Here is a 15,829-nt window from a genome sequence, read left to right on the forward strand (position 1 = left end):
CTGTCGGCTGCCACTTGGGATGCCATGTGCCCCTGGCATTCACACCCGCAGCAAGCTCTGCTCCCGGCCCGGATCCCGGAGAATGGCAGCCAGCCCCACCAGATTCTGCCTCCCTCCACAGCTGTGTTCATGGGGTGGGGAGCAGGAGCCGGCTACGACAGCTGGGTAGGGAAAGGGCAGACTCCGGGTAAATACATCCTGCTCCACCTTCCAAGCCCCCTGCAGTTTCGGTTCAGGATTAATGCAGCAACTGCCAGAGCGGAGCAGACTTCTGAGCCACCGGGCCTGGTGTCCTCTCTCCAGGTGCAGGACAGACGGGCTAATGGATAAGGCACCGAACTGGGACTTGGGTGACTCTCCGCTCCACCCCATTTCAGGGAGGGCTTAGCCAGGATCAGTGGAAGTTGGTGTCTGATTGTCACAGTGACGTACGCTCCCAGAACTTTAAAGTCCCACTGTCCTGTTGAGGCAGCGTGCTTGGGGGGGTGTTCCCATCCCCTTTGAGGGTCCTTTATGGTCTCAGGCTCCCAGCTCTGCCTGCTGTGTGCCACGGCTGACACAAAGCCAGGCTCTGCACCCTCCCCCTCGGTGCCCCCCCTCTTAGGTGTTGGGGGTGAGGAGAGGAAGCGTGGCGGGGTGGGAGGGAGCTGGTCAAGACACATGGTGCTCCTCAGCTCCTCAGCCAGGCTGCTCTAAGTTCCACCTGGGCTGTTTCGGGGCCCCAGCCAGCCCTCCTTGGCTCTGTGCAGTGCGGTCATGGTGTAGCTGGGGACTGGACCTCCACAGCAGTGCCAAGAGGCCTTAGCATCCCTGGGAATGGTGCCCACGGAGCCTGCAACGTGCATTGTGCTCTGGCCCACCTGACAAGGACGCGTGGTGTTCTTTTAGGAGCACAGCTGAAGAGGCCTGTGGAGGAGTTTCCATTTCCCTTGGCCAGGCTCAATGACTACGTTAAGTACTGTTAAGCATGCGTCGCGAAGAGGGGCCCCATGGCACAGCCGGCTCTCAGCGCCTTGCACAGCCCACAGCTTTTCTAAAGAAAACACGTTCCCCTCGGATGCAGCGCTCCAGAAAGGGGCGGCCTCCGGAAGGGTCTCCCCAGCCCTGATCTGGGTTGTTCTCCGGCCTGCCGCCGCCCCGCTGCGCCGATCCCGCCAGGCAGAGAGTTACCGATCGCTGCATGTTTCTGTCTGGGCCTTTGGGCCCAGCCCTGAGCAAAGGGAGGTGTCTGCGATGCAATGCCTCAGCAATGGCCCCAAGAAGCAGCTGCCCCTACTATGACCCCCTCCCTCTCTGGGGGCAGGGGGTTTAGCTGGCTGGCTAAGCTGCCCTGGCTAATGCATCGGGGGAGGAGGTGTGGAACCAAGGTCCTGCTGCCTGGCCTCCTGGAGGGTGTAGGAAGTAGGGGGTGCCTGGTGCCCGCTCGGTCCTACATGCCCTGGCCCATGGTGGGAGGGAGCTGGGGGCATGCATGGCGTGTTTGTAACAATCCCTGCATGTGTGTGCCGCCGACGGGAGAATTCCCAGCCACAGAGCGCCAAGCACTTTCCAGAGGCGGGCCAGCTTCATTCTCCCCCTGTTACGAATGGGGAAACTGAGGCACGGCACCTGAGCGAGCTGCCCAAGGTCGCATGGAGGGCCCATGGCTGGGACTTGCACAGATGGCTGAGTCTGTTAGCCTCTGTGCTGTATACGGCCTGCCCCAGCTCTTCACTACACTAGTGTATATCAGGAATAACTCCATTGGGTAACGCAGGTCTCAAGTCAGTACAGGTGGGGGTCACAAGAAGGCTCGCCAGCTCACAGCGGGAGGGGATGGATCCATCGCTTTAAAATTGAACTGGATGTGGCAGAGTCCCGGGGGACTTTGGTACCATTTGCTTTCAGCTCTGGTTTGTTTCCACCCGGAGTTCCTAGACTAATGATCGGAACCTGCTCTCTGATGCTGAAGTAAATCAGGAGTAGCCCCATTGGTGGGGTGCAGCCACGCCGGTGGGAGAGGAGGTCCTGGCCCTGGGGGGAGCACAGCAGGTGCTGGGGAATGGCAGGAGACAGTCCCCTAGAGCTGTAGAAACGTAGGGCTGGAAGGGACCTCGAGAGACCCCCTAGCCCTCGCATAGCTCTCCCATTAGAGATGGGCCTGGATCCAAGCTTAGAGGGGGAGTCTGGATCCAGGTCTGAAGCTGGTGGCTCAGGCCTGCTGCAGAGACAAGCCACACGGATGTGTCATGCGAAGGCTCCCTGGACACGCAGCGTCTGCTGTGCCAGACGAGACCCAGCTAGCCCCACGCTGGACGCTCTGACAGCCTGGTCCCCAGTGCAGCTGAGGGAGGTGACTTTCCCCAGCTCCTGGGCGCACCCAAGCAATTCGACCACCCTGTAAGGCTGGTCTTTCTGTGCCCCAGAATGGAGGTGCTTACTGAGAAGCAGGATTAGCTCAGGAGACCTGGGTTCAATGCCCAGCTCCGACACCGATTCACTTTGCAGCCTCGGGTGCGTCGCAGCCCCGCTCTGTGCCCAGTTTCCCCATTGAGGCAGTGCTGTGAGATCCTGGGGTGAGAGGTGCCGTGTGGATAACATTGCCTCAGCTTGCTCCTCTGTAGAGGTTAGGATCAGCCTTTAGCTCAGCTGTTTCATAACCAAGTAGCACACTGGCTCTTTGCATTCTGGGCTTGGCAGGCACCGCGTTTGCTAACAGGTTCTGAGTAGGCCACGTTCGTCGCCTGGGAGAACTCTACTGGTGTCACGGGAGCTACCCTGGGTGGGGGGAATTCAGCCCAGTGCGTGGGGGGGGGTGGATTTCCAGTTAAATTAGAATCCACTTGCTCCAGCCTCTCCGGAAAGCGGCCCAGTTCATGTGGTAGATTCCAGGCTGTGTCACACCCCTGTCCGACCCCAGGAGGGCTTCGGGGCAGCTGACAGGCGTGCCTCATCGCCGCCAGATGCTAACCAGAAAGGCAGGCAGGCAGCGCGCGTGTCCTGTCCTGGGAGACCTTTCGAAGGTCAGGAGGGAAGGCGTGGAGCTTCTCACACCGGCTGCAGCTGCCCTGCAAGCGTGGAGGACGGACGCGGAGGGGATGAATCAGGCAGTAAATGGTGACTGGCAAATGCCCAGTGGCAGAGCTGCCTTGGAACTGCACGTGCCCGGCCTTGACAGGAGTGAGGAAGAGGAGACCCCAGGGGCAGGGAGAGAGCCGGAGCTCAGCGAAGTTGATGGAAATCTTTTCGTTGGTTTAGCTGGCTCCCAGTGAAGGGCAGGTTGGGAGCCTTATGGTTAAGGTGACCCTGGCCATGGACCCGACAGTGGAACCAGACCCAGTTCTGGGCTTCAGTTCTAACAGGACAACGATATGGCTCCTGTTGCGATAGGCGCTGAGCCTCTTTAAACATGAAAATAATCAGCTCGCTGCTTTCTCAGCCTGTAGAAGAAATGGCTGGATTAGCTGACAGAGTTTTAAATGTGTGTGTGAGAGAGAGAGAAGAACTCACTGAAGGTCTAAGAAATAATAATAATACCCAGCTCCTATCTAGCACTTTTATTCTGTAGATCTCAAAGCACTTTACAGAGGGCATCAATGCCATATCGTCATTTTACAGTTGGGGAAACTGAGGCATGGAGAGGCAAAATGATTTGCCCAAAAGTCACCCAGCAGGTCAGTGGTAAAGCCAGGAATAGAACCCAGGTCTCCTGAGTCCCCAGCCAGAGCATTACCTACTAGGCAACACTGCCTCCCTTGTGAGTTTTGTCTTTAGCTCTGAGCACAGAGAGTCCTTTAACTGATTTTGTCTCTTGTGGCAATGAGTTCCACAGCCTAGGTCTGGCTCTGCTGAAAATTCTGTCTCCCCCATGTTGGTCTAGAGGTTCAATCTAAATGGAAGTCTGAGATCAGATGGGGAGAAGCAACCAGCGTTAGCCCTCATATTGTGCTTTATAATCCTCACCAGTATAACTAGAAAGAATGTAATCGTGGCACAATGTGCTACCTGGGGTCTAGATTCATAGATTTTAAGGTCAGAAGGGGCCATTGTGATAATCCTGCCTAGCGCAGGCCAGAGACCCTCACCTAGCAATTCCTGCTCATGAGCTGTCTGTCTTGGGGGTTTCTGCAGTGCCCATCACCATGGTATCAGAGCCATGCCTGCTGCAGGCAGCTGCCCATTAGAAGCCTGACCTTTCCATTGACACATGGGTTTTCTCTTCTTTCCCAGGATGCCTTACTGAGTCTGGGCTCCGTGATCGACGTCACCTGCCTCCGGGATGTCATCAAAGATGCCATTACGTCCGTGCTCCCCAAAGTGGTACGTAGAGGAGGATTCCGGCTGGGGGGGTGGGGGCCTGTGGCTCTGTTTGCTTTGGGCTCTCAAAGTGCAGCGAAGATCACCCGCTCCTCCTTCTGACACAAGGGCAGCAACTTATTGAGTTAAACTGTCCTGGGTGCAACGTCCTTAGCTGTGTGGTTTATGGACAATACAGGCAGAGTTTCCTTCTCACACTGAGATCTGGAGCTTGCTGAATGCGGCAAAGGCTCCTGGTGCCATGGTGTGAACATGCTGGCTGGGACCCTGGCTTTGGCTAGGTTTTCATCTCCACTGTGCTACTGACTCCACCTGAGGCCTTGGGCAAGGCACTTGATTGCCCTTCGCCTCACTTTTCCTCTCTGTATAACCGCATTAACAAAACCTGACCAGACGAAGCCCCACCAAATATACCACAGGCAGCAATCCTCTGCGCCCGGGGAGGGCCAGGTCAGATCACCTGTGAGGCCTCGCTGATGTTTAACCTACACCTGAGCCCGTGGATCGGGAATCACAGGGGAGACAGGGGCTGGCCGGACAGGAAATCATGAGTTGTGTACTCTCTGCCCGCGCCCCATTGCAGGACACCGGCAATGTCTGAGGTTTTGCAAGTGATCTGAGGGGGGCAGCCTGGGGCCCCAGGATTTCACATTCTGCACATGGAATGGGGGCAGGAGGGGTGGGCCCACATGCAGAGAGCCAGCCCCAAGCCTCGGCATTGCTTACGCTGGACTTCAGTGGGAGCTAAGCCGTGCTCGGGCTGGCCCTGGTGTCCTGTCCCCCAAGGCAAGGATCAGTCCATGTCTTTATTCCTGACAAGCCATGGAGCCAGGATCCGATCCCGGTGCCTTTCTGCTGGGGCCTGGAGGAGCTCGCTGCATCGGTCACTGTCTCCTTCGCTGCTCGGGAGGTCCCTGCGTGCTCGGTGGGTAGCGAATCCCCATGCTCCGGCTGTCGCTGTGTGTTGGGGCAGCAGGGGTTGTTCCAGAATAAGAAAACTCCAGGGACAATCGAACGTGGGGGGCGTGGGAAATACGGGCACTGGAGAGAGCCCCGCTGCATCTCCGGGTGCCGGCTGTTAGCTTCCGGGGTCCTGGTTCCCCACTGCGTTGCTCCTCCTCCAAAAAGGGGTGCCGCCCTACAAGGGGACTTCACAGTCCCCTCAGGCCTGCTCTGCGTTGCAAAGTCAACGCCCCGACCTGTCTCTGGCCGACGTAAGCGCCCTGTTACAGCACCACAGTGAGATCCCCTCCCCGAGCAAGCTCCTGAGGTGGACGCAGCGCATGTGTGTGCCCGGTGTCAACCCCGCAGTGGCTCTCCCGCCAAGCCCCAGTCCCAGCCTGTAAACTGTGCTGTCTGGGGTCACAGAGACCAAAAGCTCCCCAGCCCTGCAACTCTGCGTACATTTGAGATGTCTTTTCCAGACTGCCCACCTTGGCAAGCACATCTCCCTCATTGTGTGCAACTGGCCAGCCCACCGCACCGGCTCCACACACATGCCTGCCTGGCGTGGGCAGAAGATCTTGGATCTCCTGGGCCCATGGGGGGTAGTGCAGTAGCGCCTAGAGTCTCCCAACATGATCCAGGCTTCATTGTGCTGGGTGCTGTACGTACACACAGTGGGAGACAGCCCCTGCTCGAAAAACGTACAATATAGACAGACAAGGCTGGTGGAAAGCAGCCGGGAGATGATTTGCTCACAGTCATGCAGCAGAGACGGGGCTAGAACCCAGCTCTCCTGACTCCCAGGGTAATGCCCTCGCCATCAGACCCCTTTCCCCTTCTGCAGTGCGGCCAATGCTCAGAGGCCTTCTAGACCTTGGGAAAGGTCAGTTTGGAGCCTGCTGGCCGGTTTCTGCCCCCAGCTCTGGTGTTAGCTGAGCCTGCCACCCCCTTTACTGGCCTGTCTCTTTGCCAGCTGGTGGGTACATTCTCCATCAGGGGAAACTGAGGCACGGGGTATGTGTGTCTTGCTCAAGGTCACTGTCAAGGTTCCTTCCCCACTCTGAACTCTGGGGTACAGGTGTGGGGACCTGCATGCAAGACCCCCTAAGCTTATTTTTACCAGCTTAGGTTAAAAACTTTCCCAAGGCACAAATTCCTGTCCTTGTCCTTGAACAGTATGCTGCCACCACCAAGTGATTTAGACAAAGAATCAGGGAAAGGACCACTTGGAGTTCCTGTTCCCCCAAAATATCCCCCCAAGCCCTTACACCCCCTTTCCTGGGGAGGCTTGAGAATAATATCCTAGCCAATTGGTTACAAAGTGAACACAGACCCAAATCCCTGGATCTTTGGACACTGAAAAAAAATCAATCAGTTCTTAAAAGAAGAATTTTATTAAAAAAAAAAAAGAAAAGGTAAAAATCCCCTCCGTAAAATCAGGTTGGAAGATAACTTTACAGGGTAACAAAAGATGCACAAAACACAGACGAACCCCCTCGAGCCTTAGTTTCAAAGTTCCAACAAAACAGGGATAAACCTCGCTCCAGCAAAGAGAAAATTTACACGTTGAGAAAACAAAGATAAACTAATACACCTTGCCTGGCTGTACTTACAGTTTCTGTAATACGAGAGACTGGTTCAGAATGGTTAGAATCATAGAATATCAGGGTTGGAAGGGACCTCAGGAGGTCATCTAGCCCACCCCCTGCTCGAAGCAGGACCAATCCCCAACTAAATCATCCCAGCCAGAGCTTTGTCAAGCCTGACCTTAAAAACCTCTAAGGAAGGAGATTCCACCACTTCCCTAGTAACGCATTCCAGTGTTTCACCATCTTCCTAGTAAGAACGTTTTCCCTAATATACAACCTAAACCTCCCCCACTGCAACTTGAGACCATTACTCCTCGTTCTATCATCAGCTACCACTGAGAACAGTTTAGATCCATCCTCTTTGAAACCCCCTTTCAGGTAGTTGAAGGCTGCTATCAAATCCCCCCTCGCTCTTCTCTTCTGCAGACTAAATAATCCCAGTTCCCTCAGCCTTTCCTCATAAATCATGTGTTCCAGTCCCCTGATCATTTTTGTTGCCCTCTGCTGGACTCTTTCCAATTTTTCCACATCCTTCTTGTAGTGGTTTGGAGGACATGGATTGATGTCAGGTCCCTCTTAGTCCCAAGAGCTAAAGAACACAGAAACAGAGAACCCAAAACAAAGCCTCTCCCCTCCCCTCAGATTTGAAAGTATCTTTTGTCCCCATTCGTTCCTTTGGTCAGGTGCCAACCAGGTTATTTGAGCTTCTTAACCCCTTACAGGTAAGGAGGAATTCTAGCCTACCCTTCTGGTTCTGACAGTCACACCGCAGGGAACAGAGCAGGCCTGCACAACTCGTAAAGCGGCGAGGGCCATATTACTCCAAAGAAAACAGCTGAGTGCCAGCCCCGCCCCGTGGAAACACCCCCAACCCCACCCCAGCACTGCCGGGCCCCACAGAAACACTTCCCCCCAGCGCTGCCCGGCCCCACGGAAACACACCCTCCTTCCCCACCACCCAGGGCCAGTGCAACTTCCACCTTGCACCCCCTCCCCCGGAGCCCTGCAGCAGCGCCCCCCCCCCCGCACCCTGAGGCGCTCCCCCCGTGCAGCTCTCTGCCCCCTTCCCCTTTGGCCTGGGGAGCCATGCGGCAGCTCCCCACCCCAGCTCATCTCCGCTCTGCCTCCTCCCCGAGCACGCCGCAGGTGCTCCACTTCTCCCGCCTCCCAGGCTTGCGGCGCCAATCAGCTGTTTGGCGCCGCAAGCCTGGGAGGGAGAGAAGCAGAGCGGGGCGGTGCTCGGGGAGGAGGCGGAGCAGAGGTGAGCTGGGGCGGGGAGCGGTTCCCCTTGCCCCACCTTGCCCCACCCCGCCGCTTGCCTACTCATCCCCCGTGGGCTGTCTGTTGTGCAGGCCTGGAATAGAGTATGGCTCTTCTGAGCCTCAGGCCAGCTTCAGCCACAAGACTGGCCACCCTCTAAGCATTTAAGCTGTCCGCTCTTTTGACACAGACCATCAAACATCTTTTGATGATGACCGGGTGGGGCTGGATTTGAGCCAGTGACATTGTGGTCTCACGCCTCTTTCTTCCAGCCCAGCAGCTGCCCAGGTTGCAAACCCACCCTCCCAGCACAGTTAATGCACCTCCCAGCAAGGGGATGGGGAAGTGATTCCCCGGCTAGCAGGCCAGCCCCACCCCAGGCTGTTGGTCGAATTAGAGGGCCCATGCCCTAGTGGAGTCCAGGTGCTTCTGAATTCTGGGCCAGATCCTCAGCAGGTGTCGATCGGCATCGCTCCGCCAGAGTCGGCGCAGAGCTACCCTGCTTGATGCCCGCCGAATGGGAAGCCGTGCAATCCCATGCCTTCCGGGTAAGGTGCCGCAGAGCTGGTTCTAACGCTTTCAAGGGCAGAGTCAGGTCCTGTCTTTGGAGGTGGAACCCCTGTGTCCTTTGCACGGGGCTGCCAGATTTACTCCTGCACGGTGTAGATGCTCAGGCATTCCAGTGATAGCGAGGAACAGAACACTCCCTAAGATCCTGCTCGTGTTTGCACCAGTGTGAATGCGGGGTGACCGCTGACAGCAGCGGTGGGACACCTGGTTTAAACCAGTGTCTCTAAGAATCAGATTGGGCCCTGCACGCCTCGCCTGAGTAAAGCAAGCGCCACTCCGGCCCGCTCTGCTTTATCTGTCAGAGCTGAGGGTAGCAGGAAGGCTGGATTCAGCAGCACAAAGGCGGTGGAATCAGGCTGGTGTGATGGAAGATGTTCTTTTCATGGCTCTGCTGCGATGTAAGCCATGGAATCTGTTTTCACACAATACAATTATTCCAGGGAACTGTTAGCAAGGGGCTTGTGTAGGGTTGGTTTTTTTTTTTTTAATTAGTTCTTTTCAGTTGCCTGGTATTTGAGTTCACATTACTCCTTTGTTAACCAGTGCTCCCTTTATTGCTGCGATAAATGCAGCTCATTCTCAGGCGCCTTGCTGCATAGAAAATGAGGGATAATTGCCAGTGTTTTTTTTAATCAAATAAAGGGGGATGTATTTATGCCAGACCCTCTTAACACTGGCTCCGTGGCTTGTTTGCATAACTCAGGTGCTTTAATATGCTTGTAAAGTGAGTGTATCATCTTGGCACACGTTGAGGATAATAACCTACTACCACTGTCGGAATATACAGGCGCTCCTTTAGCTCAAGTGATAGAGGTCTGAGCTTTGGTGCTGGTGGTCCCAAATTCAAGCCCTCAAAACCTATGGTTGAGATTGGCACAAGTGCACTTTGCTTGTGAAGAAGTAAGATGAGAGCTTGGTGACCTGTTCCTGGCACACAGCCTATCAGATGGACAGAGCCCTTTCCTCCCAGGAGCTAGCCTTAAACAGCCTCCGGGATGGCTGCTGAGCACTTCCAATAAAGGAAAACTTCCCAGGCCATCTCGCTGCCTCAGTTTCCCTGTCTAAACCAGCCCTGCTCTCCCTCCCTGCACAGCTGTGAGGCTGAATTACTGTTTGTAAAGGCTTTGTGATCCGGATTCCCAGTCCCATACCCTATCCACGAGGCCACGCTGCCTCTCAGTGCCAACAGGGAATTAGCCAGAGGAGACATTACTGTATTTCTTCACTGGTCCACGCAGTGGGCTAGACCTCACTGAGTAACCACGTTATCTTATTGCTTAGCCTCTGACCTTTCTCCCTCCCTCCCACCATCTTATCCCCTTTTCCCGCCATGCCTGCCTTGAGGCCGTGTGCCATGCATTGGGAGGCACCTACCATGCTCTGGGGCTCTGAAAGACATGCTTGTCCTTGTGCCGTAGTCCCTGATCCATCCTGGAGCCAGGCTGGTTTCAGTTGCCCACATCATTGATTGGCCACTGGCTGTGGGTGTGGCCGGTCATTGGAATTTGGCAGGAGACCAGCTGAAGATGATGAAGGTGGGGAGGGTGATGCCCATCCATCCCCTAACTCTACAGCTGACTCCTGTCTGCCCACAGGGGCTGGCTAGTAAAACTCCCTCCCATCTGCAGTGCAGTGGCCGTGGCTCACTGAACACTCCTGGGTTACAAATCTGGCATGGCTCGGATGTGATACGAGAGGCAATGAAGGAGTTTACTTCCTGGCTGGCAGTCTGGCCACTGTGTCCTGGTGGCTTCACCCGCCCAGCACCTGTAGAGCTGAAATCAGTTGGAGCTGCAACCAGGGGCTGGGCACCTCTTCGGATCCGGCCCCAAGTTCAGTCTCTGCTAAGCTTTGTTGGGGTTAATGCTCCGTGTGCCCTCCCTGCCCACTGCTTTCTCGCTAGTGAGCGGTGCTGTGGCGACAGCCCTGGAGGCTGATGCCCTCTGCGTATCCCTGGGACAGATGGGCCCGCCTTTGGGGGCGAGCGGGTAGCTCAGCTGAGACCCAACAACTTGTCTCATGGAAGCCACCATGGAGCCAGCAGCTGGTAACAACTTCCAGTCCCTCTTATTTGTATTGTAAAGCACCTGGAGGTGCTGACTGAGATCAGGGCCCTATTGCGCCAGGTGCTGCGGAGTCAGAGACAGTCCCTGGCCCAGAGAACTTGCGGTCTGACTAGGCAAGACAGCGGATGGGAGAAAGGATGTATTTCTGGTAGAACTGCCCTTCCGAGCCAGATTGGAAGGGATGAGCTAGCAGAGACAGGACCTAGACAGGACCAAGCGCAGACTAGTAAGTTTATCCAAGAGAAAGCTAAGAGGTGGCTTGGTTACAGTATCTAAGTCCTTTGTGATGAGATTTCTGATAGTCGCTGGCTCTTTAACCTCGCAGACAAAGACGCAGCAAGATCCAATGGCTGGAAGGGGCAGCTAGACAAATTTGGACTGGAAATAAGGTGCAATTTGTATAACAGTGAGGGGAATTAGCCCTTGGGGTAACTAGAGGTGCAGTGGCGTCTCCATCGTGAGAAGTTGTTACATCAAGACTGGCCGTCTTTCTCAAAGATCTTCTCCAACTCCACCAGAAGTCACGGGCTTGGGGCAGAGTTTATTGGGTGAGGTTCTGTGACCTGTGTCATGAAGGAGCTCAGATTCGCTTATCATACCGGTCGTGTCTGGGGGAGCATCGCTGAATCTTTCAGTCTTTGCAGCTCTCCACTCCCCCCACCCTCCATCCCTCTTTTATTAAAAGCCAATTAGGCAATCTTGATATTAGTTAATTACCGATGGCTTTACAAGAAGCCACAGCTAGTGAAGAACCGATGTGACTCGCTAGGAAACCATTCTTTGTGTCTGCAAACGGACTGAAGAGAATACCATTTTGATCTCACTGTGTAATTTAATTATTCAGACAGGTCTGTTTTGTGCGTGGTGGGAGGGAAGGGGCACATGCTTTGTGGAAAGAAGAAACCAAACCAACACAGTGCTCAGACCAACACTGTTTCATTTTAACTACTTTGGTCCTGCCTCCCGGAGATGGTGCTTCTGGAAGAATGCACCTCCCTGTGGAAGGGCCGTCTCTCAGCTGGAGAGGGGCAGTGTGGTCTAGCATAGAGGGTAATGAGCGGGGAGTTAGAAGAGCGCTACTTTCCATTTTAGGACTTTATCCTTTACTGTAATGGCTGAGTGCCTTCTCCAGGTAATACTGAGCCAATAGCAAAGTCCCCTGAGTACTTCATAGCTTCCAAGGCCAGAAGGGACTGTTGTGATCAGTCTGACCACCTGTGTAACACAGGCTAGAGAGCTGCCCCAGAAGCGTTCCCAGGGCAGAACTTTTAGAGAAACAGCCAGTCTTGATTTCAAAACTGTCCATGATGGAGAATCCACCACGGGCCTTGGGAAACTGTTCCAGTGGCTAATTACTCTCACCGTTGAAAATGTCCGCCTTATTTCCAGTCAGAATTTGTCTCGCTTCTGCTTCCAGCCATTGGGTCGTGTCAGACTTTTCTCTGCTAGATTGAACAGCCCCCTATTAAATATTTGTTCCCCGGGTCGGTATTTAGCGACTAATCACATCACCCTGTAACCTTCTCTTTGTGACGCTAAATAGACTCAGCTCCTTGCATCTATCGCTATAAGGCAGGTTTTCTAATCTAATCATTCTCGTGGATCTTCTTTAAACCTCTCCAATTTATCAACATCCTCCTTGAATTGGGGGCACCAGAAGTGGACACAGGATTCCAGCAGTGGTCACACCAGGGCCAAACCCAGAGGTCAAATAATCTCTACTACTTGAGATTCTCCTATTTATGCATCCCAGGGTCGCATTCGCTCTTTTGGCCACAGCGTCACACTGGGCGCTCCTGTTCAGCTGATTATCCACCACGACCCCCCAGTCTTTGTCAGAGTCACTGCTTCCCAGGGTAGAATCCCCCATCCAGTAAGTATGGCCTGCGTGCTTTGTTCCCGGATGTCAACATTTAGCTGCATCAAAACACAGATTGTTTTCTCGCCCTCAGCTTACCAAGTGCTCCAAATCACTCCCCCATTTTTGTGTCATCCGCAGATTTTATCAGTGATGATTTTATGTTTTCTTCCTGGCCATTGATAAAAATGTGAAATAGTGTAGGGCCAAGACCCGATCCCTGCGGGATCCCCTGGGAAACTCACCCGTTCGATGATGATTCCCCAATTACAGTTACATTTTGAAACCTATCAGTTCGCCAGTTTTTATTCCATGCAGTACAAGATACGTACGTAGGAATGTACCCAAGATAGATCTAGGGCCCAGCCAAACCCCCAGAACTGAGAAGTTTGGATCTGGATCCAGACACTGACACTTGGACACATCACCATTCCTTCTCCTCCTTCCCATTGAGAAGATAACCCAAGCCATGAATTGTAATGCAGTTGGGAACTCTCAGGCTACCTGTGCGTCACCTTTGGGTCTTTCTCCACAGCCTTTCAGGGTCTCTTGGCAATGGCCTGCTGTGGCTATGTCATCCCTCGACAGAGCCGGGCACCTCAACCCTTCTTTTCTAACGAGATGGGGAAGCAACGAGAGAGGGGCCTCAGTCACTCGAGGAGTCAAGCCTGCAGCTCTTCACCTTCCAACTGGAGTCCCGGCCAGGTCATCAGTGACTGAGATGTACCAGATATTTGGTAGCCCCTGCGTGATCTTAGTCTGGTTTCAGGTGCCCATATCCACACAGGCAGTAACTGGCCCTCTTGTGCCCATTCTCAGCAGAAAGGCCAAAGAAGGACTTTATGGGCCATGGACACTGAATGCTCTTCTAACAAGGGTGTTCTTGTTAAAACACAGATACAGATGTAGTATGAAATCTTGTGTGTGTGTGTGTGTGTGCGTGTGTATGTGTGTAAACACAATTGCCCTCTGCTGGATGGAATCAGAGCTGCCCATCTGTGTGTCATAGGCCCTACACTGCTGTGGTGGGGATTCTCTTTTCACTCCAGGGGCAAGAGCCTGGCCTTTTGGAGCAGGAGAGGGCTGAGTTCCAGCCCTGGGCCTGGTGTTCAGAATTGCCGTGGGGCACAGGACAGTGATGTCCTAGGCGGGAATACGTTCTTAAAGGGGTCAAAGTGAGTGGAATTCTACAGCTATCCCCAGTCTACAGGTGGGGAAACTAAGGCACGGAGCGGCTGAGAGAATGATTAAGCCTACTGAAGTTAACGGAAAGACTCCTGTTGATTTCAGTGGGCTTTGGATTAGGCCCTAAATGTCGCATAGCAGGTCTTTGGCAGGGGTAGGAATTGAGCTCTTGTCTCCAGAGCCTAGTGCCTTAACCGCAAGACCTACCCCCCACCCTTCCTCCGTCCCATTGTCACTGCCACCGCTGCTCCTTCGCCCCATGGCTGGCGGCCTGTCGCTTTCTTCTGGGTCAGGGTGGTTCAAGGCACTTGCTTTGCCGCTGTCTCTTCCCCTGGAGGGAGGTGATCGCTTCCCCATAATGAGGTTGATTGAGCATGAAATCGGGAGGCAGCCCGTGTCCGCCCCCAAATAAATTAATAGTTAGACAAACCGTGACAAGGCAACAGCCGGCTCCGCTGTCAGCTCGGTCTGCCGCGATCAGGGGAATTCAGAGAGACCAGCCCCAGCTGGGCTAGCCGCTGCACTGCAAAGAGCACCTCTTCCGCACCAGAGAGCCCTGGGCTGCCCTTGCTGAAATATGCATTTCCCAGGTACCCCCAAGCGTCGACAAGAGTCCCAGCCCCCCATGCACCACAGCCCCTCTGCACCCCACTGCAGCACCAGATGTGGCCCGGGAGTATCCCAGGCCAGACTTGGGTGATGCTGAATTGCTCTCGGGGTGGGAGCTGCCCCCTGTGATCCCGACCGGGAGAGTAGCTGGGGCAGGCGGAGGTGCCATCTCTCCTTAAACTCAGGCTCAGCGTTCTGGAATTTCAAAGGCCTCCCTGGAGCCTGTGGGTTTCCGGGGCGTTTCTGGCCAGGGCGTTCACGCAGCCGGCTTGGCCCCCGCCGAAGGCAGTGAGTGTACCGTTGTCTGCGCGTGGCTCCTCGCACGTGCTAACGTCGCCTGGCCTAGACAAGGTCCCGGCCCAGGGAACTTCCGTTTGCTGATGATCAGCGTCAGCTCCCCACCCCTGCTCAGTTATATCTCCTTGCTCTTGGCCATCCCCTCCGACCCAGCCTCTCTTCTCAGAGGTTTGCTGGCGCTCACAGGCAAATCTGCTCTTCCCCCTGCCGCCGGCCAAATTAACTATGGCTCCGTTATTGACATTACTCATGGGCTGCAAGCGAGCAATTGCTGAGTCGTCTGCCGGGGCCCTCGGCTGAATCCAGCACTTGCCTGGCAGGAATGAGGCAGACGAATCCAGCCTATCAGATAAGCAGCGGCTGATGCAGGGCAAAACGGTATTGTTCCTCTAATGTTTCCGCGGCATCATAACATTAAATTACTCAGCAGCGGTGCTATGCATTATCTCTTACATGAGCCGGAGCTAATGGGAATTCATTGCACCCAGCTGCCCGGAATTAGCCTTTCCTCCTTGTCGCTGGTTTCCTGTGGAGACCCTGGACTCGGGTGACGGGTGACCCCCGCCCCCGTGCTGCCGGGAAGGATGATGGAACATGTGCAATGAGCCAGGGACGCTCCTCCGAGCCAGGGAGAGACACGTCCTGGCCACCCAAGGCATTGTGGCACTCGCTGAACGGGGCAGGAGGTTGCTCCAGGTCGTTTCCTGGCAGGCTGAGGGTCCGCCCTCAGAATGAGCCCCGATTCCAGTCTCGTACCCCTGCCCGTCGCCCACGGCCCTCCGCTGGTCCCGTGCCAGCTGTAGAGTGGTGTCGGGGGGGGGCGGGGGCACTCTGTGTCTCCGCGCTGGCCCCGCCCGCTTCCAGACACCACGGTCTCGGTGCTAATGCCTTCTTCCCTCACAGGGCCGTCCGGGGAAGCCCCCATCCAAAGGGTGCCCGCTCAGCATGCGGGGGTGACGGATGAGGCAAGGCCAGACTGGATCCTCAGTCACTGCAGCGTGCAGGAGGGGGATTGATGCGTCCTCTCACTGCCCTGCTGCCATCGCCACCAGGGCACCTCCAACGGCTGGGTAGCCCCGTCCCTAATTCAGCACTGCCCAGTCACTCTGTACTGGAGGAATTGGAAGATTTCTGCCCATCTCTCTCCTCAGTGG

At 55.0% G+C, this 15,829-nt stretch overlaps 1 protein-coding gene across 1 annotated transcript in view; it reads left to right on the forward strand.

The window, feature by feature from the left end:
- PDE2A (phosphodiesterase 2A) overlaps nucleotides 1-15,829 on the forward strand; it is a 365,874-nt gene that overhangs the window by 234,730 nt on the left and 115,315 nt on the right. Inside the window, exon 3 of the mRNA XM_077841678.1 lies at nucleotides 4,210-4,299. Coding sequence (XP_077697804.1) covers nucleotides 4,210-4,299 — 90 coding nt within the window. The remainder of the gene's footprint in view (nucleotides 1-4,209; nucleotides 4,300-15,829) is intronic.

Source organism: Eretmochelys imbricata, chromosome 1 (assembly GCF_965152235.1).
Source record: "Eretmochelys imbricata isolate rEreImb1 chromosome 1, rEreImb1.hap1, whole genome shotgun sequence".
Lineage (NCBI taxonomy): Eukaryota > Metazoa > Chordata > Testudines > Cheloniidae > Eretmochelys > Eretmochelys imbricata.